The 26,320-nt window shown below is 44.2% G+C and overlaps 1 protein-coding gene across 2 annotated transcripts; it reads left to right on the top strand.

The window, feature by feature from the left end:
* The first annotated feature begins 1,183 nt into the window (after positions 1–1,183).
* On the top strand, positions 1,184–24,508 carry mansc1 (MANSC domain containing 1). Of its 2 annotated transcripts, XM_075472335.1 has the most exons (5): positions 1,184–1,771; positions 6,927–7,012; positions 8,205–8,528; positions 17,227–17,367; positions 21,273–24,508. In XM_075472335.1, exons 2-5 carry the CDS (start codon positions 6,985–6,987, stop codon positions 22,310–22,312), a joined length of 1,533 nt encoding a protein of 510 aa, XP_075328450.1. In that variant the 5' UTR covers positions 1,184–1,771; positions 6,927–6,984; the 3' UTR covers positions 22,313–24,508. The 2 variants fall into 2 exon arrangements, with proteins under 2 accessions (XP_075328450.1, XP_075328451.1); XM_075472336.1 differs by lacking the exon at positions 6,927–7,012.
* The last annotated feature ends 1,812 nt before the right edge of the window (positions 24,509–26,320 follow it).

Consider the following 26,320-nt stretch of genomic DNA (forward strand, 5'->3'; position numbering starts at 1 on the left):
ACTCTCGGTGTGCTAACGTTACATCATCGGCATGTTTCTGATAAAGATGGAGGTCTCCCAGTACAACTGTTTAATGATGTTAATATATCCAAAGTGTTTAAATGCAGTAATTAACGGTACACATGCATTACTACGAGTTACGCTGTGTAAATCTCCGGCTTGGTCCATCACTGTTAATGAGGAAGCAGTGTTTGCTAGCATCTGCTGCTAGCTTCCAGCTAAATGCTAAACTACTTCCCTCTGGGATCAGCAGAGGAACTATCTAACTACCTGCTGACCTCACTGAAAGGGTGGAGCTGAGCACCTGCTGAGTCACCTGCTTACACCAGCAGGAGTTCAGACCAAAGTCTGTCTCATGCATTAAGAACAGCTATGATAGGAAATCACCTTCCTGTCTTCTGTTTGATTATTTTAATAGAGGAGCCTGAGCAGGTGCAGGTGCTCTCCAGATGTTAATGTCCAACACATAAAATTAATCCAAACTCACTGAAGTTTGGGACAGTTTTCCAGCAGCTGGACACTGCAGACTTGGTTCATGTGAGTTCTCAGAGCAGAAATACTGTAATATAATATAATATATAAAACCCTGTTGTCCCTGCAGTGTTTGAGTGACGTTTCACATCCAAATGATCCCACTCGTCGGTTTTTCTTGTCCTTTCTGTCTCTTTAATGGTTTTCTGGTAGGTTGACCAGTTTGTGACCTCACACCTGTGTTTTATGCTCTGCACATTTCAAACATAATCTCCATCTCAGACTCATGTTTCATATTCTGGAGGCTGAAACTGGCTTCTTTGCATGTTAAATATGCTTTCTTCAGCGTTTCCAGTCCCAAAGAGACATGATTTCTGAATTAGATTTCGTCTCTGGGGGTTAAACCTTCAGTCCTTTCGTTATGTCCCATTTTCATGTTGGTTTCACATAGTTTTCTGCTCTGATGGAGGATTTATAAAGTCTCTGAAATCTGATTTATGTAATTGTGTCGCTGAGCTTCTCTTCTTCATGATCTTTAATTATTGATGAGCCTGCTTTGTGTGCATCTCTTATATAAACTGTTTTTATTCTGGATTAACGGGGTGCTGGGGAACAGAAGGAGGTTTAATGGGACATTTGGACTGAAACGGGACTATTTTCAGCTTTTTATCAGGTGTGAAGACGCATTTTCGTCAGATTGGGGGTGTGCTCATCCCTCCCCCTACCAGAGGACAAAGACTAAAATGGGTCAGACTCTGGAGAGAAGCAGCACATCTTGCGCACCAGCCATCATGTAAAGCAGTTCATCATCCGGAGACAGAGAGCAGCTGCAGGTGACCGCATTTCAGGCTGTTTTCCCCGCTTTTCTCCGCTGGATGTGACGCTCACTGCCGGAGCTAAGCCACCGCTGTTCTGCGGTTATTTTCCGAATCGTGCTCCGTTTTTTTTATTTCCATTTCCAACATGTCCTCTCAGGATGGAGGGAGACGCTGACTGGAAGTGAACTGGTTGTAACCGGAGCCGCGGAGCCTCCACTTTCCAGGCAAACACCGACTCATCTGACCGCTGACCGACCGACGGAGGACGATGGAGGCGGCGCCGAGCTGAGCCGTGTCCCGCTGAACGTGCGGGTAGAGCCGGGGAACAACAGCCAGGGCTCCGCTTTGTGTCCCAGCTCAGCCTCTGTTGTCCAGGACCACCAGGACCACCAGTACAACCAGCACAGAGCTGTTCTCAGGCAGGTGTGAGGAGTTAGAGCAACACATCGGCTTGGTGTTCCGGAGCCTCCGGATGTGTCCAGGTGGGGAATGATGGCCTTTAAGTCGGGGGGCTCAGACCCCCTCTGGTTAGCTCTGAACAAACCAATCTAAAGGTCCCCACATGGATGCTTTTGCTTTGAAATCCCACTTATCATTTCTTCTCATTCTGTCCTCCTTTCTGTGGTTTTTGTGTAGATTTATTTTATTTATTTTTGATTTCCACTTAGCTTGAAATGAGTCCAAAGTTCGGACTTTTCTAACCCACCAGGACCCCGAAACACTTGAGTTTGGTTTGGTTTTATGATTAGAAAACCTGCTCCTATAAAACCAGTACAGCCACATAATTAAAGAGGAGGTTCCATTTTTTTAAACCTGGACCTTATTTCTGGCATAAAATACGTTCATCTACTCACGATAACTAGGGATGGGAATCGAAAACCAGTTCTTGTTGAGAACCGGTTCCCAGTGTTTCAGTTCCTTGGAATCGTTTGGCGATTTTGCAAACGATTCCCTTATCGATTCCAGTGGGCGCAAATGACGTCACCACGCAACGTTGCGTGGCGAGTCCAGCGCAGCCAGCAGTCAACAGTAAACATGGCGCCCAAGCGGTACAAACGCTCGAAAGTTTGGTTACACATCCCTAAAAAAGACGACAACAGGGCAACTTGCAAAGTGAATATTTCACCAAAGGGAGGAAATACTATAGCCTGGGCGAAAGCCGACTGTTGACTCCGTCAAACAGTCTGGAAAAACCCAAGAGGAATCCGTTTCCATGGAGGGTGGGACCTTACTCAGCAACTTAAATTCATTGGAGTTCCCTTAACCAATCAGTAATGTTTAGAAAGGACGTAGGTTATGCGCCGAGGTTCATGCTTACTCTCGCGAGGCTCTAGCTCGCGAATCACGCTTCCCACATCCGCTTTCATTATACCGGTACCATTTGATAAATCAAACTTTTCCCAAAGCCAGTTGGAAGGAGAGCTACGACATCCTTGCCACTAACAAAATTGACGAGGCATTCCTCTTGCTCTTGTTTTAATTGTGTAATGCTCTCCAGAGTTGAGACAACTTCATGGATAGCTTCTAGCGTTCTTCCATCGCCATGTTTATTTCCGCTGCGGTTGAACTACAATTATATGGACTACAATGGACTCCGCGCGTGAGTTCTGCGTCACCACTCGCAACTGTTTGCTGATTGGCAAAACACTGAGCGAACCGAGGTAGGGGGATTTGGCCAGACTATGTGCAGAGCCAAAATCTTTGGGCGGAAGTATGTAGGATGGCGTCGCCAGGCTAGAAATGCTACCAACATGCAATAACTATGAATGAATGTCGCTCCGGACTAACGTTGGTGAATCTGAACCCAGCAACGTTAGCATGTCTCGGCTAACACTGCAGGTAACTAACTAACACTGCCTATCATGTTAGCACCATTTGCCTCATTGTAAAAGCTGCTGTTAGTAACGGTTAAGGTTAAATGAATGCCTTCTCAGGCATTACATTTAGATGAAATCATGAGAGACAGAGCCTGACTGGCTCAGAGCCAGAGGCTGGTGGTACTACCCCCAGTTCACCTCTACCTCCAGCTTCTCCTTTCACCAGAGCAGGAAGAGTTAAATTACCCAGGCCATGATAGACCAATGTGGACCTCACCGTTGTTGGGTTTGTGAGGTCATGACTCGTGTTACTTCTAAACTAAACAAAGTTGATGCTAATCGACCGGTTTGTTGTCCTTTTTCTCCAAATGAGAATCGATAAGGCAACCGATAAAGAACCGAATCGTTAAGCAGAATCGAAAATGGAATTGGAATCGTAAAAATCTTATCAATTCCCATCCCTACCTATAACAGTTTGGTGAAAGTCGGCGTCCTTCGGAAGATATTTAGATCCCTGGAGATCGGCGTAATCCATATAACGAGAGAGAACAGAGACAATACAGCCACTAAATAAGGCTTTATCTGTCTTTATTTCACCAATACTTTAAGACCAATGAATGAATGAACGCGTACTATTGCACTGTTAGCTCAGAGCTGCCGTGTTGTTGTTATCCGGGGCTTGGGCTTGTCCCAAATATTTCTTGATTTGTGAGTTGGTCCTTTTTAGAACTATAAAACCAACAAAAAGGCATCAAAAAGCACGTAAATCTACCAAGAGGTGTCAGTTAAAGTGAACTGAAGCCCGATGCTGAGGTTCACATATTTAAAAAACAACTAACCAACCCAACAAACAAATATCGGAAGCGTAAATGATTTGGTCATAGGCTTAGGTGCTGTTTACACATACCCGGGTATTATGAAAAACGAAGACCTTTCCCTTCGTTTGTGCCTTTCGTTTACACACAAACGGAGTTTTTTCCTCCGAAAACGAAGCTAAAAAAAAAACTACGGCAAAAGTGGAGATTTTTTAAAAACTCCGTTTAGCGTTTGTGTGTAAACTGGTTGAAAGAGACGAAAACGGAGTTTTCAGAATGGAATGCGGAGTTGTCGTCATAGTACAGAGCCCCGCCCCTATCCGCCATATTGGCAGGATGCTAGCGTGATAACGCCATTCATCTGGCAAGCATGGAGGTACTAGCAGCATTTCTGGTGTTGAGAGCTGTACTCGCTTGTGTGATTTTGAAAATTACAGTCATACAATGTATTGAACAATAAAGACATTTTTCACGGCTTTAGCAGTTTTATAGTCCAGCGCAACGTGTAAAAGTAGCTCAGTCTCGCTATCAGTCCACACACATGAGCCTGGCGCCATATTTTCTTCTTGAAAAGGATCCGGAAGTTCTTCCTGTCAGCGGTTCTCTATTAGGCTTCTGATTGGCTTGTGTGGAATTCTCATTGTTCTAACACTGCCACCGTCAGGCTTGGCGTAATTTAACAGCTCCTGATAGCGTATCAATGTAGATGTGTTTTTTTTTTTAAATGGGGCTGTGTGCACCAAGTTTTTTTTAAAAACGAAGGTTAGAAAATATGCGTTTATCAAAATACCCGGGTATGTGTAAACAGCACCTTAATCCCAAAAAGTATGATCAAAGGTAAAGCCTGTAGTAGCTAACGTGACTGTGGCTGAAACTCATTTCCTTTATCCTTTCAGATGTGTCAACCAAAAGTTACCTTTCCTTCTTGACTTGTCTCAGTTAACTAAGCAATCAGTTGTGAAGATTAGAGAAATGAAACAGCTCAACTGTGAAAAATCTGACAGACAGAGTCGGGAGATGAGGGAGTGTTCTTAAACTAGCAGTCGATTTAATGTATAATTCATTAATAGCAAATAATTCTTCAGATGAATTCCATTGGTTGACTATATTCCCTTCTGTTTGGTATCCGTAAGTCCTAACTGATGCACTGTGAAGCGGAAAGGTGTTTAGCTTTGCTTGTTCTTACTTCCAGGCTCATAAGTTTTGGCTACAGTCCTAAACCGTCTTAGTTCAACACAATTGGAAGTTTTTCCTGTTCATGCAACCAACTAGTATTTTCAACTCATTCAGTGAGTCTGTCAGAAAAATAAATCCCTCTGTTGGTTTTATTTAAAGCTCTCTGCATCCTACTTGCTTACACTTGAGTGTTTCCTTTAAAGAAATTTAAAAAGGAAACCTGCTCCCTCCCTGGAAAGCCAAGGCTGCTGTGATTGGTCCGCTCCAATGGCCTGATCAGGCTCCGCCCACTACTCTGCATCAGCTCTGCTGGGCTGTATCTGAATTGCATTTGCCAATCACTACATAGTGGACTGAATAATACATAGTGGACTGAAATGTAAGTCAGCCATTTTGTTCTGCTGTTAAAAATGTTAACTTGAACTTTTTAGTTGCTAAACAACTGCAACCATGTCACATGGTGCACCAAAAGTAGTAGTCTTGTGTTTATCTTTAACTGCGCTGTCAGAAAGACTGGAAAAAGCAATGCATGTGACTTTCTTTAATCAAAATACATGAATAAGCAAAAGTCTATGTGGCTGAGATTTAACAGAGACATTAGCCGCTTTCGGACTGTAGGAACCTTTGGCAGTTCTAATAACCTTTTAATCCGCGGGGCCGTTTTCTCCCGTGTTCGGACATACAGGAACTCGGGGCTTTCTCCCTTAGTTCCTATAACTATTTAGCTCCTTCTCCGAGGTCGGGTCTTTTCATGGTTCTATAGAACGATCTGACGGAGGTGTGTGGTGGTCGGTAGCTACGCCCCATGTCATGCTATCACGGCTGAAATGTTTCCTCATACACGGACACAACCGGCGGGTGTTTAATAAGTGAAACTTACACTGGTCTCATTTGTCTGCAGCGCTCTGCTCTCCTTTCTTCCTTCATGAAATGAAAAAGTATCTCCTGACTCTCTGTGTGCTCTTCCAGCCTCGATATTAGACGCCTGATGTGATTGTCCATGATTAATATCACCATCATGCAGACCATAAACACAGTGGCCTCCCCGCTCTCCATATTAGCTTCTTGGTGGTGTTTTTTCTACTCTCCTTACTTTTACCGTTTTGTTTTGTGTTTGAATGTAGCGCTAAACGGCTAACGGCTAACACGTCACTGAAGCAGACGGCTGCGCGCGGCGCATCAGTCCCTATCAGGTCCCGACTCATGTGCGAATGCAGACTGAAACAGTTCCGCTGGGGAAGGGCAGTTATCAGAACGAAATTCGAGGAGGGTAGTTCTGATAACTACTTTCTTAGAACGGTCTGTCCGAAAGCGGCTATTAAAGGCTTTCTGGATTTTCCTGCAATACCACGTTCTGCCACTAGATGGGATGTGAGTCACTGTGGTGTCTAATATGCTAAGACAAAGCAGGAGCTGGTAGCCATCTTATAATGCTAATTGTACACATGTACAGTCAGTTGTGTTGTTGTAACCATCCCGTATGTTATCAGCAGTAAGATTAAATTTGTGTTGTTCAAGCATTCAGGTGAAATAAACACCGTGAAGAAAGCAACTTTGGTAGAAAGCTGACAAACAAACTGTCGTATGAACACGTTTAAAGATCCAAAATGATTTCATGGGGACTTTGAGCTCCCAGTTTCAGTCTGTTTGGCTCAAGCCTCAGCGCAGACGGAGCCAGATCAGCAGCTTCTGCTGTTTGCCAGCTGAAATCCTCCCGTGCAGGCGGCACATCGGGGTCACGATAAGTGATGACCAAGGTGCACCTGGTGGCTGATAGTGGGTCAGATAGCAGCAGATAAGGGGAGTTAACAGCACTGTGTCCCTTCCAGGAGACGGGCTAAAGTCCTGTTCTGTGGACTGTGGACTCAAAGAGCCGCTGAGCGTCTGATGGAGGACTGCTCACACCATCGGCCCGGTGAGTCTCTGCTCTTAATCACTCATATTCACGCCTCATGGCTCAGCTCAGCATTTCATTCACAGGTAAATCTCAAAAGGATTCTTTATTCTCATAAAAACCAACAAACTGATGAAATTTGAGGAAACTAAAGTGTCAGGATGTGATTGATCTCACACTCCAGCGGCATCAGAAAACTGTGGTATACTGTGTGCTGAGCTCCAGCTGCACAGCAGCATGACACTCAGCACAGAAAACTTCTGTTTCTCTTCATTCATCAGGAGTTTATACTGTTAACGCGGACCTCCGTGTATTTTTAGCTTTGAACTCTTCTTCTCTCCTCTGAAATGTCTCACTTGTGTGCTTGATGTGAGCGTGGCTTTGAGTCGTGGACCGCCTGCCCCCAACACGTTCGTGACCTCCTTCAGGAGATCTAAAAGTGGAAGCTGCCTCTTCGCCTCCTTCTGGAGCAGCTTCCATTTTTAGCTTTCTAAAAAAAAAAGAGCTCTCTTTGTGGTTCTCAGACAGATCTGGGACACAGTTGTTCAGCATGTGAATTCTGTGTTTGTCCCACCTGACGTTTCCTGTCAGAAGAGGAGCGTCACACCTCAGCGGCTCTGAGACGCTTTAGAAATGAAAGCTGATCACACACACTTCATTGTGTTATACAGTATGTTTTTCACAGCTCAAAGTGCGTCGCAGGTGACACACCTCTGCAGGGGTGGAGCAGGGATTTTAAATGTGGGGGTGTTCCGGGGGGGCACTTGAGTACCACATCAAGCCCATAGATACAATCCTGAAGTTGGCATCCGATTCGCGAATTAAATGTATGGGTATAAAGGGCCATTTCACTGCATTTTTGCATTTTGATCGCCCTAAACTAGGTCCTGTATGGAAACTACAATAGTTAGACTGCTCAAATGTGGATATAATTATTCTAAAGAGGGTACAGAGTCTTTAAAACACATTGTATGTTGGTGCACTATGAGGGTGGGCAAACCGTTAATATAATACATCCATGGGGCAAACGGGTTTACCTTTGGAAAATGTGGGGGGGGTAAAATCATCTTGCTGTAAAATTGGGGATGTCGAAACACCCCCATCCCCCACGGGTGCGACGCCCATGCACCTCTGCACGGCAGGTCACATGACAGGTCACATGACCCGGGTGAATCCTCAGGGAATAACCGCCTTGGGTGTCGTTGCTCCACAGAACCTTCCTGTGGATCTCTGCTCCACCGCTCCGGACCCCGAAGCCTTTCTGACTCCAGTGGACCCGCTGCAGCCATGACTCCCCCGGCGCTCCTCCCACCTTTACCGAAGCTCAGGCTCCTCCTCTCCGTTGCAGCTGCGCTCGTGATGACATCACTTCCTGTGTCGGCTCTGGAACCAGAGACGTGTTTCTCCAGACAGCACCAGAGCGCCACCGTCGACGTCAGAGTGGCCGCGAGCAGAGCCACGACGGTCATGGCCGCCCGGGTGGTCCGCACAGAAAGGGACTGTGTCCTCGCCTGCTGCTCAGAGGAAGTCAAACCAGGTGAGTAACAGGTCCTGGGGTTATGAAAGGTCATCTTATCTTTTCACCACACTGAGAATAATGCATTTAATCCAATAAATGATGCAGTTCTCTGTCATTGTGAAAAGGCAGCGCATCATTTGAGCTTATATAAAATATTATTATTATCAAGTTCAGATGTTTTTATATCATGTGTCACCTGGACACCACTGTCTGGTCCAACACTGACAAAAAAGGGGGTCATTGATGATATTTCAGACTCTGCACTCCAACCAGTCAGAGACTAAGAGCCGCATTACTTACTCTGTTACCACAAAGAGCCGCATTATTTCGAAAAATGACCGAATTCTCTGTTACATCCGTCTGTTCTCGACTCGCTCTCGTCTCGGTCACATCAGCGCTGATATTAAAGCCAGGAACCGAGCAAAGTGAGTCAAAAACAGACGTGTTTGGAGAGCTTCTTCCCAGTGAGGAGACAGAAGAAGAGGCTGTGACCACCAAGAAAAAGAAAGCTGCATGTTTAAGCGTTACCATAGCGACCAGAGAGCGTTAGGAGGCAGAGAGGATGTTATGTCAGGAGGACGCTGCTAATAAAGTTTCATACAAGTACACAGTGGATTCAAGTTTATTATTATATTTACTAAATACCACAGTGTCTGTGTTGGTCGTATCATTTTATTTTGTAGTATTTATCCGCCACATCTGAAAGGCCGGTCCGTGAAAATGTTGTCTGACATCAAACCGGTCCATGGAGCAAAAAAGGTTGGAGACCGCTGCCGTACTGAGCTCAAACGAAGCGAACACGCACTTTTAAAAAAAACTGGGGCTGGGCGAGTTAACTCGTTATTATCGCGTTAACGCATTGATTATTTAACGCAGATAATTATTTTATCACGCATTAACGCTTTTTTTTTTTTTACATTTTAAAAAGAATATTTTTGGGGGCTTTTGTGCCTTTAATGGAAAGTTCAGAGAGACAGGAAGCAGGGGGCAGAGAGAGGGGGAACAACACGCAGCACTGGGCCGTCTGATGCGGGACTTGAACCGGGGCCAGCTGCAGCGAGGACTGTAACCTCTGTACATGGGGCACCTGCTCAACCCACTACGCCACGGACCACCCCTGTTTTATTATTTATTTTATTTTGTAAAAGTCTGTTTCTGTCTGCTGCGAAACCGGAAACGAAAGTAATCGGTGAATCCACCAAACATGGAGAAGGGTACGGAACTTTTACTCGGCCATTGTCATTTTAAAGTTCTTCCAGACGGGGGGGCGCTAGTGAGCCAGCAATGGAGTAGGACGTCTTAAGCCGTGCTCCTGCCTAGCTTTTCCAAAAATATTATTTCATCGCGCACTTTCTGCAAAATTAATGTGAATATCACCTTCTAACACATACGAGACACACTGGAGTAAGTTTGAGCTGTGCACATTACTTCAATGACGACCAAGCTCCGTAAATATAAATACGGCGGTCCCTCGAGCACGAGGTCCGACGCCTCCACGACACAGCCGGAGTCAGAAATGGACACTACGGACTTGAAAGCGGACATTCTCTCCTCACTGAGAGCGGACATCTCTACTGCTATCAGGTCAGAGCTAAAGGGCGCGCTCACGGAAGACTTTAACTTTCTTAAAAGTGAATTGAAAGAGGTTAAGTCTGAAATTGTAAACAACACAGCGGCCATTCGCTCTGAACTGGACAATATGAAGGTCACCATCGTCGACATGGAAGAAGGGCTGTCAACATGGTCGGGTGAGGTAACCGCGCTGCGGCGGCAGTTGCTGAGCTTAAAACTGAGGTGGCTAATTTGAGGGAGAAGAGTGAGGACATGGAAGGGAGGATGCGGAGGTGCAATGTTCGTATCGTGGGTGTTGCAGAGGAACCCGGTTCCAGCTCCACTGCTTCAGTTTCTAAACTACTGAAGGAAGCTCTGCACTTGGAGAAAGAAATCCTGGTTGATCGCTCGCACAGAGGTCTCGCGCCGAGAAAGTCTAATGGAAAACCTCGGGTTATTATTGCCAAACTTCACTACTATCAGGATTGTGTTGCTGTACTACGCCGAGCCCGAGAGCGGGGCCCACTCCGATACCAGGGGGAGCAGATTGCCATCTTTCCAGACTACACCGCAAGTGTTGCCAAAGCCCGGGCTGCGTTCAACGACGTCAGGAATCTTCTCCGAGGCCGACGTGACATGATATGGGATACTATTCCCTGCTCGACTCCGCATCTCATACAACGGAGATGACAAGGAATTCCTGGACCCGGAGAAGGCGATGGCCTATGTGAAGACCACTATTCCAGCAGAGGCTCCACAGTGACAGTTATTATTTTGATCGATATGATCTTGAACACAGCTCTTTTCCCTCAGGCGGATGGGAGGCTTGAAGATGGCTCGGAGACAATCCTACTGGACTGCAATTTATTTACTTATTCACTTTATCTATATGTTGTTTAGAGGGATATCATGATGCACCCCCCCCCCCCCCCCCAATCATAGGGTAAGTTCATCTGCTAACGCTTGTTCCCGTGTCTCATGCTGAAGACCAGTTTTTATTTGACTATTTTGCCACTTCTAAATGGAGTGTAGGGGTGTGTGTTCATGCTAATGCGCATATATATGGCAGTTATGGATACGTTATGTTTTGCTGTATGTGTGCAGATATGTGCCTGGACGGGTGGGGGGATGTGTGTTTTTTTTATTTTTATTATTATTATTTATTTTTATTTTTTTTCCTCGTTTTTTTTAATTATTATTATTATTATTTTCCTCTTTTTTTTTATTATTCTTTTTTTTTCCTCGTTTTTTTTATTTTATTTTTTCCCGTTTTAAATTTTTTTTATTTTATTTATTTATTTAATATTCGTGTGTGTATATGTATGTCTGTGTGTATGTATATATATATATATGTGTGTGTGTGTGTATGTATGTATGTATGTATATATATATGTATAATTTATTTTAATTAACTAATATCCCTCTCTTTTATTTATTTTTTGTTAAAATATATATTATTAGCTATCATTTTCTCCGGTCATTCATGTGCAGTCCTTGCTTGTCCCACTGGCACTACTGAATGTTATATGCCTTGATGCGCTTTTTATTTCTATTCCTGGATGGGAGGCTTGGCGGGAGCCGGCCCGCTGGACACTAAACGGTTCCCCACTACCATCACTTAATGTGTGGTTTGGTTTGCAAAGGGTGTTGCAGTCACTGTGTTCTTTTAGGTGACAGGGGTTGGGGACCCACCAGAGTTATACTATTTGTTTGTTTTGTTAACTGTCTTACGTGTCTTAAAGTACGTTATCTTGAAGTCTTGGGGTATATCTATGGTGTATCGTTCACAATCATTCCTAATGGCTGACACAAATAACTTAGGAGTGACTATGGGTTGCCTGGTTAACTTTGTAAGCTGGAACATCAAGTCCTTAAATCACCCTGTGAAGCGTAGAAGGGTACTCACACATCTTTATCATCTCAAGGCTGATATTGCATTCCTCCAGGAGACTCATCTTTTTACTGCTGATCAATTCAGATTGAGAGGTGGATGGATAGGACAAGCATATCATTCCAACTTTGGCTCCAAGGCGAGGGGGGCAGCAATCCTAATCAGTAAGAATGTACCATTTGTGATGTCTAGCATAGAATCTGACTCCATGGGGCGTTATGTTATTGTAGTTGGTCGACTGCATGGATTCCCAGTTATTTTGGCCAACATATATGCTCCAAATTGGGACGACAGCGCTTTTTTTATTAACACCTTCTCCAGACTTCCTAACATGGAAACACATCACCTCATTCTCGGTGGGGACACAAACTGTGCGCTCTCTCCAGATTTGGACCGTAGCTCCTCTAAGACTATATCCAAGTCGAAATCGGCCCAATCAATCCAGCTTTTTCTTCAGGCATATGGTGTGGCTGATGTCTGGCGTTTCCGCAACCCTACATCTAGGAGCTATTCCTTTTTTTCCCCTGTCCATAAGACGTTCTCACGGATAGACTATTTCTTTATCGATAAAAAACTTCTCCCAACGGTAGCTGCTTGTGAATACCAGTCCATAGTCATCTCTGACCACGGCCCCTTGACTATGAGGATACGCATTCCCGGTGCAGACCCTGGTTATAGCCCATGGCGACTAAATTCTTTGCTTCTTTCAGAAGAAGCTTTTGTAAATTTCATTAAATCTGAAATCAAATTTTTTCTTGCCCACAATCAGACCCCGGGAGTGTCGTCCTCAACGGTTTGGGAGTCATTGAAGGCATATTTAAGGGGACAGGTCATATCTTATTGCGCAATGCAAAGGAAGGCTAACACTGTACGCCTTAAGCAGTTGACAGATGATATTTTGAAGTTTGATATAATGTACAGCCATTCACCCTCAGATGACATACTCAAACAACGCCTGATACTTAAAATGGAGTTTGACCTCCTCTCGACGCGCCAAGCAGAAAATCTTATTTTAAAATCTAGACACAGCTCTTATGAACATGGGGAGAAGGCTGGAAAAATTTTAGCACATCAGTTGCGTCAGAGAACCGCCAATCAGTACATAACTGAAATTAGTGATGAACAAGGTTTGAAGCACACCGACCACTTGGAAATTAATTCATGCTTTCGTCGCTACTATTCCTCTCTCTACACTTCAGAGCCACCAGATGATAGCTCTGCTCTGGATATGTTTTTCCACAATCTTGACATCCCCAGAGTAGGTCCGGAGCTGTCTGCTGAGCTAGAGGATGATATCTCTATCGAGGAGGTCGTAGAGGCGATTAAGAGTATGCTAAGTGGCAAATCTCCAGGGCCTGATGGCTACCCGTCCGAATTCTTTAAAACATTCTCAGAAACACTTGCCCCTCTTTTGCTCTCCGTTTTCAAGGAATCGCTCTCCTCAAATTCTCTCCCTCCAACTATGCGCGAGGCGACCATTTCACTTATCTTGAAGAAAGACAAAAATCCCCTTCAGTGTGGCTCATATCGCCCAATCTCTCTCCTGAATACAGATGTAAAGCTTCTTGCAAAGCTCTTGGCCCGACGTCTTGAGGTATCCCTCCCTTCAATCATTTCAACAGACCAAACCGGTTTCATTAAGAACCGGTATTCATTCTTCAATATTAGGCGCCTTCTAAATATTCTTTATAGCCCCTCTCCATCTGACACACCAGAGATTTTGCTGTCACTTGATGCTGAGAAGGCTTTTGATCGGGTAGAGTGGGACTATCTTTTTTACACTCTCAAAAAATTTGGTTTTGGCCCAAAGTTTTTATCCTGGATTAAAACTCTCTACTCCTCCCCAATGGCCGCGGTGCGTACCAACAATAACCTCTCTGCTTATTTTAACCTGCAAAGAGGTACTAGACAGGGATGTCCTATGTCTCCACTCCTGTTTGCAGTTGCTATTGAGCCGTTAGCACTAGCTATTCGACAGGATATTTATATTAAAGGAATTGATAGAGGAGGTCAAGAGTGTAAACTATCACTTTACGCTGATGATTTGCTATTGTACCTGTCGGATCCCCTGTCAAGCCTCCCTAGAATATTAGACCTATTAAAGAGATTTTGCAAAATATCCGGTTATAAAACAAATCTTCAAAAAAGTGAGTTGATGCCAATCAACATAACTGCAAATGACATCTCCCTTAATTCGACCCCTTTTAAAATCAACACAAAAAAGTTTAAATATCTGGGAATCTGGATTACACATAATTATAAAGACCTCTACAAAGCTAACTTCCTGCCCTTAATAGATCGTCTGAAACAGGACATCAAACGTTGGGATTTGCTGCCTCTTTCCCTGAGTGGAAGGATTAATACCATCAAGATGAATGTATTACCTAGACTCCTTTATCTGTTTCAGAGTCTTCCTATATTTCTGACCAAATTCTTCTTTAGCTCCATAGATAAACTTATATCAGCCTTTATCTGGAATAATAAAAACCCACGAATACGGAAATGCATACTGCAGAGGCCTCGTCTCCAGGGTGGTATGGCACTCCCCAATTTTTTATTCTACTATTGGGCAGCCAACATCAGGGCTCTGATGTACTGGATGAGTGACATGGATAACCCTGATACCCCTAAATGGCTAATACTGGAGAATACGTCCTGTAGGCTCACCTCCTTACCAGCCCTACTGTGCTCGGAACTCCCGCTGTTAAAACCCATTTCTTATTATACCACTAACCCCATAGTTGCACAGTCAGTAAGAATTTGGAATCAGTTTAGGAGATCATTTGCTCTCCGGAATCTCTCCCTCTCCGCTCCAGTAGTTAAAAACCATATGTTTACCCCTTCAATACTAGATGGAGCCTTTGGTATCTGGCTTAAGAGTGGGATCCTATCATTGCAGGACCTTTATGTAGACAATAATTTTGCATCTTTTGAGCAACTGGTAAACAAATTTGGTATTCCCAGGCCTCATTTTTATAGATATCTACAATTGCGGAACTTTATAACCTCACACTCCAATTGTTTCCCCTTATATCCCCCCACATCTCTGTTAGATTTTATTTTCAAGTTAAGGACAGATTTAAGGCAGATTATAGGTAGGATATATAACCTTCTCAATCTACATAATCTGACAACTCTAGATCACCTCAAAAACAAATGGGAAGAAGATTTAAATGTGCAGATCCCAGATGTAATCTGGCAGAAAATTATCCAAAAGATTCACTCATCATCCATTTGTCAACGGCATGCTGTTGTGCAATTCAAGATAGTACACCGACTTCACTGGTCGAAGGTCAGGAATAAGGTCTAGAATTAGACCAGAATTGGACCCCACATGCGATAGATGCAAGCAAGCTCCTGCAAGTCTATTACACATGTTCTGGACATGTCCAAGACTATATAAATTCTGGCAATCTATTTTCAAGACTTTCTCTAAAGTGCTAGAAGAGCCGTTGGATCCTTCCCCCTTTATTGCCCTATTTGGTGTTGCACCGCAATGTGTACGTCTCAGTAATTATAAGTGCAACATGTTGGCCTTTTGCACCTTGTTGGCCAGGAGACTTCTACTGTTCAGGTGGAAAGACCCTCTCCCCCTACGCATTCTCATTGGGTCAAAGAGATTATGCAACATCTTAAACTAGAGAAGATCAGATACTCTCTCCAAGGGTCTGCTCAGAAATTCTATGCAGTTTGGCAGCCTTTCAGGACATTTGTGGAAAAAATGGAAGCAGAGGATGTAACCCCATAGACTTGTTTTGTGCCGTGTCTGTTTTTTTTTTTGTTTTGTTTTTTTTGTTTTTTTGTTTGTTTGTTTTGGTGTGGTTGTTTTGGTGTTGTCTTTTATATGGCCTTTTTTGTTTTCTCGTTTGCGTGTCTCTGGTGGGTCTGGCGGGTGGGGTGGGTAGGATGGGTGGATACTGGGGATTAGACTAGATACAGTATACTGTTTGAATTATGTATATTGTGAAAATCTCCAATAAAAAGACCTTGATCAAAAAAAAAAAAAAAGTTCTTCCAGACGGCGGAGTCGACAGAACCAAAGTCATCTGTAAACACTGCCAAGTTGAATTGTCTTCTCAGCGTAGTAGTTCCAGTCTAAAATATCACTTAAAGGCAAAACACACAACTGATAGCAGCAAGTCATTCAAGGAAACAGACAGTGGAGCGAGGCTTCTACATAAAAACTACAGAAAGATGCTGATGTTAAAAGTGTGCTTGCACAACAAATGTTATGGCACTTTCATTCATATGGCAGCACATTTAAAATAAAACTAAATGCTAAAAGCTATACGCTACTTTTGGATTCATTTTTGGATTCGGCGTACAAATGAGATTAATCACGATTAATCAGGGAAATCATGTGATTAATTAGATTAAACATTTTAATCGTTGCCCAGCCCTAAAAAAAACCACAAACACAAATTTTGATATGAATGTAAGAGCCGCATGAAACCAGACAAACCACGGGTTGGCCACCCCTGGCTCAAAGAAAGAGGATGAGCTGGGGGACTCATAACAGAGCAGTATAAAAGGTGGAGTCACAGAATAAAGATATTGAGCTGGTTGGAGCAGAATTTGTCCCTTTTAAAAGTAGAAAACAAGTGTTTTCACTGATGTTCACATAATTTTGAGGCATCATTTTGCCAAAAGATGCTTAAAAACACTGCCATGGTCTCACAAACACTCAGAGATGAGTAGCACCAAACATTCAGGCTGAACTATTTCTGTGTGACGAGCTGTGAGGGTTGTCAGCAGCCTCCTTTGAAAACACTGATAAGTCTTTGGTGGTATTTCTGGCTGGGACGTAGGAGCTTAATTTAGAAACATGGCTTAATTGCTAAGTTATATTTGAAGTTATTTTAAATATAACTTTAAACCACACATCAAAAACTGGAAGGACGTCTTACTGAAAAGTGAGTCAGAGAGCACCCACATTGTTTTAAACTACAAAACATTATTTATGATCATACAGGAAAGTAAGAAAACTAATAAATCTGTGATTCTGTTTCCATATGTCTGAACTGTTATTTCTCACCACCTTTATCTATAAAACAAAACAAAAACAACACCAGAGTTGTTGTGGCCGCCGATGATTTGGATCAATGAATATTTTGGTATATATTTGACCCACAATTAGAATTTCTTGATTTTAAAGAAACAGCAACTTTGTCTCCTGTTTTATAATAATAATCTGAAGCAGAAATGTGTCAGTAGTCACGATGGGAGAAAAATGTGCGGATAACACGGTTAAAGAAGAACTTTGTGTTTCTGAAGGCGCCAGGTGCAACATGGCCGTGTTCAACTCCAACAAACAAGCCGGGGATGATAACTGCATCCTGTTCCACTGTCAGAGTGAGCAGGACTGCCCATTAATGAAGGCTCAGGACGGCATCAACGCGTACGACATCTACAAAGGTGAGGAAATCTGCCTTTTTCTCATGGTTTCCCGTAGAAAATAGTTCAACAAAACACGTCTTACATCCATGAAGACGCATAGTCCACTACTGCAAACCAGGCCTCTACTCCAAATGCTTCGAGGACAGCTTCACATTTACTTTGAGGGATGCCTTTTTTTAGGCGTTTTAGGCGAAAATTGCAGCAATTTTTAAGGGGTTATTTTAGAGTATCTAAAGCCAGATGATGAGCTCAGGAATAAAAAAGATTAAGCTTCAGGAGTCTGACTGGACAGACGCATGTTTATGGTTGTTCCTGTAAAGTGGGAAAAGGTGAAAAGCACATCTGTTCTTCGTGAATCGGGTGAACCTCAAAACTTTTTTCTGAATTTAGTTGCCTTTAAAGTGTGGAGATTTGATATTTGAGCAAGTACAGTTGTATGAAAAAGAAAGTACTCACTCGTTCAAGGTTTTACTGATCACAACATCATGCAATAATGAGGTAAATAAGATCAATCCAACCTCAGATACCACATATTACACTGTGTTATTTATTGAACAAAAAATGAGACAAAACACAGAAGCAGTGTGTGAAAAACTAAGTGAACCCCATGATCCCGGAAAATCTAAGGGCCTGGGTGTGCCGAATCTCAGCGTTGCAAGCTGGCTCTTAAACGTCACCTTGTTGGTGGGGAAAGAGCCTGAGCTGGTGGGCTCACTTCCACATACAATGGGGGAAAGGGGCTGGACTCATACTCTCATGCTTCAGGTGGGTGTGGGGATACTCACAAGCCCTCTACTGGGAGTTGGAGTTGCCTGACTTCAGCTTTGAGTCGCAGGAGGGAAGGCTCAGAGTGGTTTGTCTGTATGCTCCAAACAGCAGCTGAAATTGCCTGGCCTTCTCAGAGTCTCTGGGTGGCGTCGTGGTGGGGGTTCCATCACTCTGCTGGGGGACTTGCCAGGAGAAACTTTACAATGCCCATGTGGGCAATGACCCAAGTGGCATTTTGTTATGTAAATGTTACCATGTTTGAGCACAAGGTGGTTCACAAGTGTACTTGGAACGAGGCAACCGTCGGCCAAAGATCAATGATCGATTTTGTAGTTGTATCATCAGACCTGCAGTGTCTTGACACGTTGGCAAAGGGAGGGGCAGAGCTGTCAACTGATCACCATCTGGGGGTAAGAGGGGTCTGTGGGTGGGGAACACTGCCAGATAGACCTGGTAAGCCCAAGCAGGTAGTGAGGGTGAACCTTGCACAGGTCTGTGAGATCTTTAACTAACATCCCCTGGAAAGTTGTTCCCATCTTCCTGTAAAGACACGAAATGTGAATAGACCATGTTCAGGACCTCCGTTCTGGACGTGGCTTCCAGGAGCAGTGGGCAGAAGGTCGTTGGTGCCTGTGGTGACAGCAACCGAAGGACACGCTGGTAAACCCAACAGTGAGGGAAGCAATCAAGCTGAAGCAAGAGCCCTGGTTGTCCTGGTGGTCACCTGAAGCAGCTGATAGATACAGAGTGATCAAAAGTGTAGCAGAAGTTAAAACTCAGAAAATAGATGTAGGAGGAATTTGGCAAGGCCACGGAGAAGGAATTTTGTCTGACTTCAGGATGTTCAAGCAAACCTGCAGGGCCTGTCACAGGTTTGGCTTGGCCTGGGTGGAGAACTGCTCACCCAAATTGGGGATGTCAGCGAGCCATGGAAGGTGCACTTTTGAGGATCTCTTTAATCTGACCAGCATTTCCCCACCTGGGTAGGCAGACTGTGAGGTCTTGAGTGAGGATTTGCCCATCACCTTGGCAGAGGTAGCCGAGATATTGAAAAAGCTTCCCAGGGGTAGGGCTCTGGCGATGGACGAGATTCCGCCCGAGGTGCTGAAGGCTCTGGACATGGTGGGGCTGTCTTGGCTGATACACCTCTTCAATGTCGAATGGGACAGCACCTGTGGAGTGGCAGACTGGGGTGGTGGTTCTCATTTTTAAGAATGGGGACCGGAGATGGCGTTCCAACTACAGGGGGATCCAGGCTCGGACTGGCAATCTGTGAAACCGGGCAAATGCCCGGTGGGCCGGTGGCCCCCGATTTTTTTTATTTTATTTTTTTTAAATATACGATTTTTAAATGTATTTATCTAGTCTACATTTGCTGGCAGCCCATTAATGGCCATGTGGCTCGTAATGTATTGTATACATTTTTTTTGGGCCGGGGGGGGGGGGGGTGCGTGCACAGACCTTGCCTCTTCAGGACAAGTTCAGAAGCAGGTGCGTGTTACGATTGCGCCCCCTGCCCCCATCCCTCAAGTGGATCTGTCCATACCGCCCTTACAGGATCTCCGCAGATCCTTAAAAAGTATTAAAAAGTCTTAAATAAAAAATACGTTTTTTATGGTCTTAAAATGTCTTAAATTTCGCCGATTTTCGAAGAGTGGCATTAAATTTCATCTGGGTGGCATTAAATTTCATCTGGGCGGAATGAAAGAAAGATATGTCTGGAGAGACGATTTTCTATCGCTCTGTGCACAATATGGCGACCGTTGACGTTCGAGCTTTTGTGTGTGCGCCAGTACTTCCGGTGAAAACTTCCGGTGATTTGACAGCTAGCGCGTCAGGTTAGAGCCAGTGGCCGTAAACGAAGGTTAACTTATAGCCGAGAAGAAAGATGATAATATAACGTAGCTAAAAAGACTAGCTTTCTTCAGTAGCCTAATGCTTACCTTATTTAGCAAGCTTAGCAGCCTCGTTGCTAATGCTAGCCGCCGTAACGTTACCAACCATACCCGACGTCAAGGAGTTGGCTGAGCAGGGGCAAGATTATGGAGGGGCTGGCAGAGTTAACTTCATAATGGGTGAGTGCAGGTTTCATTCTTTCACAGGATTGATTCACTTCATTGGTTTATCCGATTGCTGGCCGCCGAGCCATTATGTGTCTGGGTTTGTGTAGGTTACTGATCATGGTTGTTAGCAGTCGATAGTCAGGTTGTGTGATGTCTGTGTGAGTGTGTATTTTTTCTATGGGTACATGCCATTGACTGTATGAGCGGTCTGTGCTCGTTTTTTTATTTTTATTTAATTAGATTGGAGATACTAATTAATACTGAGAGGGGGGGGCTGGTCCCGGGGAAAATTGCCAGGGCTGATTTTTTTTCCCAGTCCGACCCTGGGGGGATCACACTCCCTGTAAAAGGTTAACGCCAGAGTATTGGAGAGGAGGCTCCGACTAATTACCAAACTTCGGATTCAGGAGGAGCAGTGGGGACCATATCTTCATCTCTGCAAAGTTACTGAGGCGCTCTTTGGAGTTTGACCATCCAGTCAATAATCTTTCTCTCTGTAGAATGAGGGACTCCAGATAGTTTGGAAAGGGCCTTATAACCCTTCCCAGATTGGTGGGCAGCAACAGTTGCTTCTCTAAGATCATTGCTGATGTCTTTCCTCCTTGGCATTGTGTTAACACACACTTGAATGCCCCAGGGGCTGCACGGTGGTGTGGTGATTAGCACTGCCGTCTCACAGCTGGAGGGTTCCAGGTTTGAAAACACGCAGGTTAAGTTGGAGGGATTGTAAGCGTGTTTGGCCCTGTGATGGACTGGCTGCTACTTACCCTCATAATTCCTGTGCAAGCAGTAAGGATTCACTTAATTTCTCTGTATTTTGTCTTGTTTTTTTGTTCAATAGATAATGACACAGTGGGATATGTCAGTTTGACCCTATACCTAAAGCCTTCAAACTGAAACTGAAAATATATACCGAAAAATACTGAAATATAAAGTGTGCCGTTAACTTCCTGAACCTTCCCGTGTTTCTATTGGACGATGGTTTGTGATGTCAGGTGTATTTACTGTCACAGCTTGCTGTGGATTACTGCTGCTCTCTTATGGCCAAAATTCAATAAACAGAACATTAATGTCTCATGTTGTCTTTCACAGGTTTAAGTCATCCACCCACCCTGAGACCTGTCACAGTGACAACCACCACACCAACCACCACAACAACTATGGCACCAACCACCACCACACAGGCACCACCCACCACCACACAGGCACCACCCACCACCACACAGGCACCACCCACCACCACAGAACCTTCGCCCATCATCATCATCGCCACAATGCCGGCTGTTACCTCACCACCCACCACTGCCGCCACTACAACAACAACAACAACAACAGCTGCACTTTCTTCCACCTTAATCACAAGAAAACCAAACAAAACCAGCAAAAAGCAAAATAAAATCACCAAGAAAGGAAAACCTCATCCTGCCGACGCCGTCACCACCGCCCGGCCAGCTCCGAGCTTCACGACATCACTTCCTGTCGTAACAGTGATCAGAGAGCACAGAACTACTGAAACACCAAAGCCGCACACTACAACTACTACTACTGCAGCTCCCATGACTACTACAACGACAACTACAACCACCACCCCTACCTCTACTATTACTCCTACTACCCCTACCACCACCACCACCCCTTCCCCTACCTCTACCACTACCACCACCACCACCCCTTCCCCTACCTCTACCACCACCACCACCACCCCTACCTCTACCACCACCACCACCACCCCTACCTCTACCACCACCACCACCACCACCACTACCACCACCACCACCCCTACCTCTACCACTACTCCTACTACCACCACCACCACAACTACTACTACTACTTCACCTCCAACCACCACCACCACTGAGCCATCCACCACAATGACAACTCCAGCAGCAAGTCTGATCATCGTACCTAAAGATGCCCTCCAGCCTGACCGCACACTCCAGAACTTGAATGCTGGTCAGGAGAAAGTGTTAGCTGGACATGGGATGCTGAAGAGCGGTGTGGTGGCATTCATGGTGCTGGGGCTCGCTGTGCTCATGCTGGCTCTGGCCGTCGGGGGCCGGAAGGCGATGGAGTCCTTCGACAGACGCCATTACACGAGACTGGAGCTCAATGACCTGCACTATGAGGTGTGAGGAGGCAGAAGCAAGCTTGCGTGGTTCATTTAACGCTGTTCATCCGATTTAAATCTTAAATCTTAGTTTCTTAACACCGTCTCTTTGTAAAAACGGTGTCACACTGTGGCTGTGGGGAGTCCTGGACTGTGATTGGTCAGAGGGCGTGCATTACTTTGTTAGAAGTCGGGGTCTAGCTAAAAACAAAAATTGACGATAATCGTGATATTAGAACCATTTATGATAATATCATGACTTAATCTCAGCTGCTAAAATCACAAAATTATTAATTTCAGCTTTTTTTGTCAATTTACAGTCATTACTTTGTATTTTGAGTGTAATTTAGTTACCGAAAGAGACAAAGAAAATAATTAATCAGAAGAAGACGTGCTTGAATTCTTTCGGCCACGATAATCGTTAAAGAAGAAAATCGGTTATGGTGACAGAGTGGCTGGAACTGCAGAGTATTTGCTTTCTTTATACTTAAAGCTCTTGAATCAGCTTGTGTTACAAAAACAGAAGCTAAGGGAGGCCACACCCCTCTCTAAAAGCACAGTCTGCTCCGATTGGTCAGCTCCAGAGGCCTGATCAGGCACCACCCACAATTCCACATCAGCTCTGGTTTTCGTTAAATGCAAAGTTCGTACACATATCCAGGTGGACGATGAGTCATCAACTTTCTTGAAGGGGTGTCCCAGGAAATGAAAATCTCTTAAATACCAAGAAATTGACTTTGTCGGAGTTTCAGACACTGATGTGTAAACGATTTACTTTTAAAGACGGATCAATTACCAACACTTGAACATCAAACTAGGCTTCATAAGGACTCCGCCCCCTCACCACCCTAATAACAGATCAATCACGTAGTGGTGAGTTTTTATAAGATCGTTACCAGGTGACTAGTAACGTTTTTATTTCTTAACAGCAGAAGCTGCATTTAATATTTTTTTAGATTTCTGCTGAAAGTATTTCATCAAACTAAAGAAGAAACGTTTTCAGAATAAATACAAAAAAATTGACCTGATTAGTTTCAGCAATATTTTGGCTGCTGCTCATTTTTAAACATTTTATAAATTATAAACTGTCTTTTTCCTCCCTAAACCCAGTTTTATCATCTCCCTCATGCTACCAACCAATCCTAGTTCCTCCTCTTCAGCTCCTCACCTCCTGTTAAAGGTGAGGTGGCTCAGGGCCCTTCAACTTGGGATCATTTGAATGGTAACGCGACCTCGCTCTTTGACCTTCAAAAGAAAAGGGACACTTATCCATCCCATAAGAATGAAAAACGAAGGGCCAGGGCCGAGGGGAGCAAGTGGGATTGGGCCATGAAACTCACAAACTCCAAAGCTTGGAGGTCTTTTCTCGTGTTTCCGAGCTAAATCACAAGAAGAGAAGAAGAATCCTAACTATGACCCCATGTTTCCAAACTCATTGGCTCCTTTTGTGGACGCAGCACATTTTTCTGGACTTTTCTCGTTGGCTCTTTCTTACAGTTTTGATTTTGATGTAAATGTTCATGAGCTTGCAGCTTTGTCCTGCTGACGTGGACACAAGCGTTAGACTTTAGGAGGTAAAACGGTCTGCGGATTCCTTCATTCTCTCCTCACTGACTCGGGAAAACTTCAGCTTCGACGGAACAAACAGCAATACTTAAACTCCTTGAAACTCAGGAAGCCTCTGAAGTGGAGCTGAGAACGTCGGGACTGCTTGGTCTCAGCAGCTCGTTGTGTATACACCTGCATGTCTTCTTCAGCCTTCACTCACTTGATCAGTGTCGATGTCAGACTCACTCTGCCACTGTGTTGTTTTTCTATTTCCTCCACCTGAAGCTTCAGACGATGGCTGCCGTCCTGTGAAGACGATGCACTATTGTATCCTGTGTTTTTTGATAAAAACAGTCTTCTTCTTTTGAGATATTTGATTGTTTTTCATAGCTAAGAGGACACTGGCTGCGCACTATTTTCCTATAATAAGCACATTTGTATTGGATGTGTGCAGCCTGATCAGGCTGCTGCAGCAGCATCTCACCACCAGGTGGCAGCAGCAGCAGCCTGATCAGCTGAGGAGGCACTGACTTGTTTTCACTCCTTGCTTCAATTTTTACTCTAATTAGAAACATGAATGGTGATATTTAGGTCTTGTTTTGTGAAGTGATGCTTTTGCATAAGTTTTGATGTTTTGATGTAAAGATTAAAAAAAGTTGTGATTTTTGAACAATTTCTCTGTGTTTGTTTCTGAGCACAGCATCTGCGCAGCGTCATTCATCTTTTGTATTTCATAGCTTTAATCTCAGACTTTTGAGTTAAAGAGTCACGTTTCTAACTGAACTGTGCTTCGTAGCTGAATGACAAACAGGAGAGGGTCAATGCTGACCACAGAACAAAGAGAAATAACTGAAAAAGTGTCAATAAATAATCAGAGAGAGGGGGATCTGAAACTACCTCACACTGCTGTTTGGGGGGAAGGTTTGGAAACGGACAAATTCAAGTAAGTAAAAATGCTAAAGATCAGCTGAGGTCACAGGTAATTAAGTTGGTTTATATTCAGCTTATTGATCAGGGACTGAATGATTAAAAGGTTGAACATTACGGCCAAATCCAATGTGAATATCAGTACATAGACCAGGGGCGAGGCTAGGGTATTTTAGTGGTGCCAAGGCACCACCGTGAGAAAGCTTGGCACCCCCTGGCTCAGCACATTTTTAAAATATTATATTATGCTCAAGGATGCATTATTTTAGTGACCATTTTATTTATTTTCTAGCATTTGTTTTTGTTTTAACTCTTTACTCCCAAAATAAATGTTGAGTTATCTTCAATATTTGTCTCAGGCTCTCTGTTATCCCTGTCAAGCCACAGTCTTTTGAAATGAAGAGGTCATGTTGTAGGGGAAAACACTACTCACAGCAAAACTAATACGGCTCCAAAATTTATAAATGTACTAGTTCGCCTCAATTAGTGAGAAATAATGTGCCTCTGTGAGCACTGGGGGCTGGGCCCCCCTAAAGACCAGATCCTAAAATCGCCCCTGCATACGACCATGAATGAAAACAGAACCCGGTCTCTGCTTGGGTCTGAAAATGACCTGCAGGGTTCTGTTACATCACAGTATCCCACCTGCTCTCTGATGCACGGCTGTAAAGGCTCATGTATACTTCGCAGCAGTGTGTCGCAGTGAGCTTGTCGCAGACACGACACAGTTATTTTTGATTTATGCCTTGAAGCGCTGTCTGCTGTCCCTGCGGCGATGTCTGCGGCACTGTCTGCGGTGAGTTACAATTTTGAGGAGGTGCACCAGAGTGTCTGCGTAAGGGGGGGGGCATGTCTGCGTTAACTGCGACACACAGTCCAGCAGTGTGAGCAGCAGCACGTCAGACTGACACCTGAAGCTCGCTGTGAACACGCAGCATCCCGCTGAGATCTCCTGGTTTTTTCACACTTCTGCAGGAATCCCAGGAGCTGCTGGACGCTGTGCTCTTTGGCTTTGGAGGTTTCTCTTGTTGAACTGGAGCTTTCCAGCACTCATTCTGTGTCTGCAGCACATTACTGCCGCCTTGTGGCTGCAGAAACACACCACACCAGGTGAAGGTTGACTAAGGTGCTGTTTACACATACCCGGGTATTTTGACAAACGCATATTTTCTAACCTTCGTTTGCAAAAAAAACTAGGTGCACACAGCCCCGTTTTAAAAAAAAAAACACGTCTACATTGATCCGCATAAATACGCTATCAAGAGCTGTTAAATTACGCCAAGCCTGACGGTGGCAGTGTTAGAACAATGAGAATTCCACACAAGCCAATCAAAAGCCTAATAGAGAACCGCTGACAGGAAGAACTTCCGGATCCTTTTCAAGAAGAAAATATGGCGCCAGGCTCATGTGTGTGGACTGATAGCGAGACTGAGCTACTTTTACACGTTGCGCTGGACTATAAAACTGCTAAAGCCGTGAAAAATATCTTTGTTGTTCAATACATTGTATGACTGTAATTTTCAAAATCACACAAGCGAGTATAGCTCTCAACAACAGA

This window comes from Odontesthes bonariensis, chromosome 8 (assembly GCF_027942865.1).
Source record: "Odontesthes bonariensis isolate fOdoBon6 chromosome 8, fOdoBon6.hap1, whole genome shotgun sequence".
NCBI classification, from domain to species: domain Eukaryota; kingdom Metazoa; phylum Chordata; class Actinopteri; order Atheriniformes; family Atherinopsidae; genus Odontesthes; species Odontesthes bonariensis.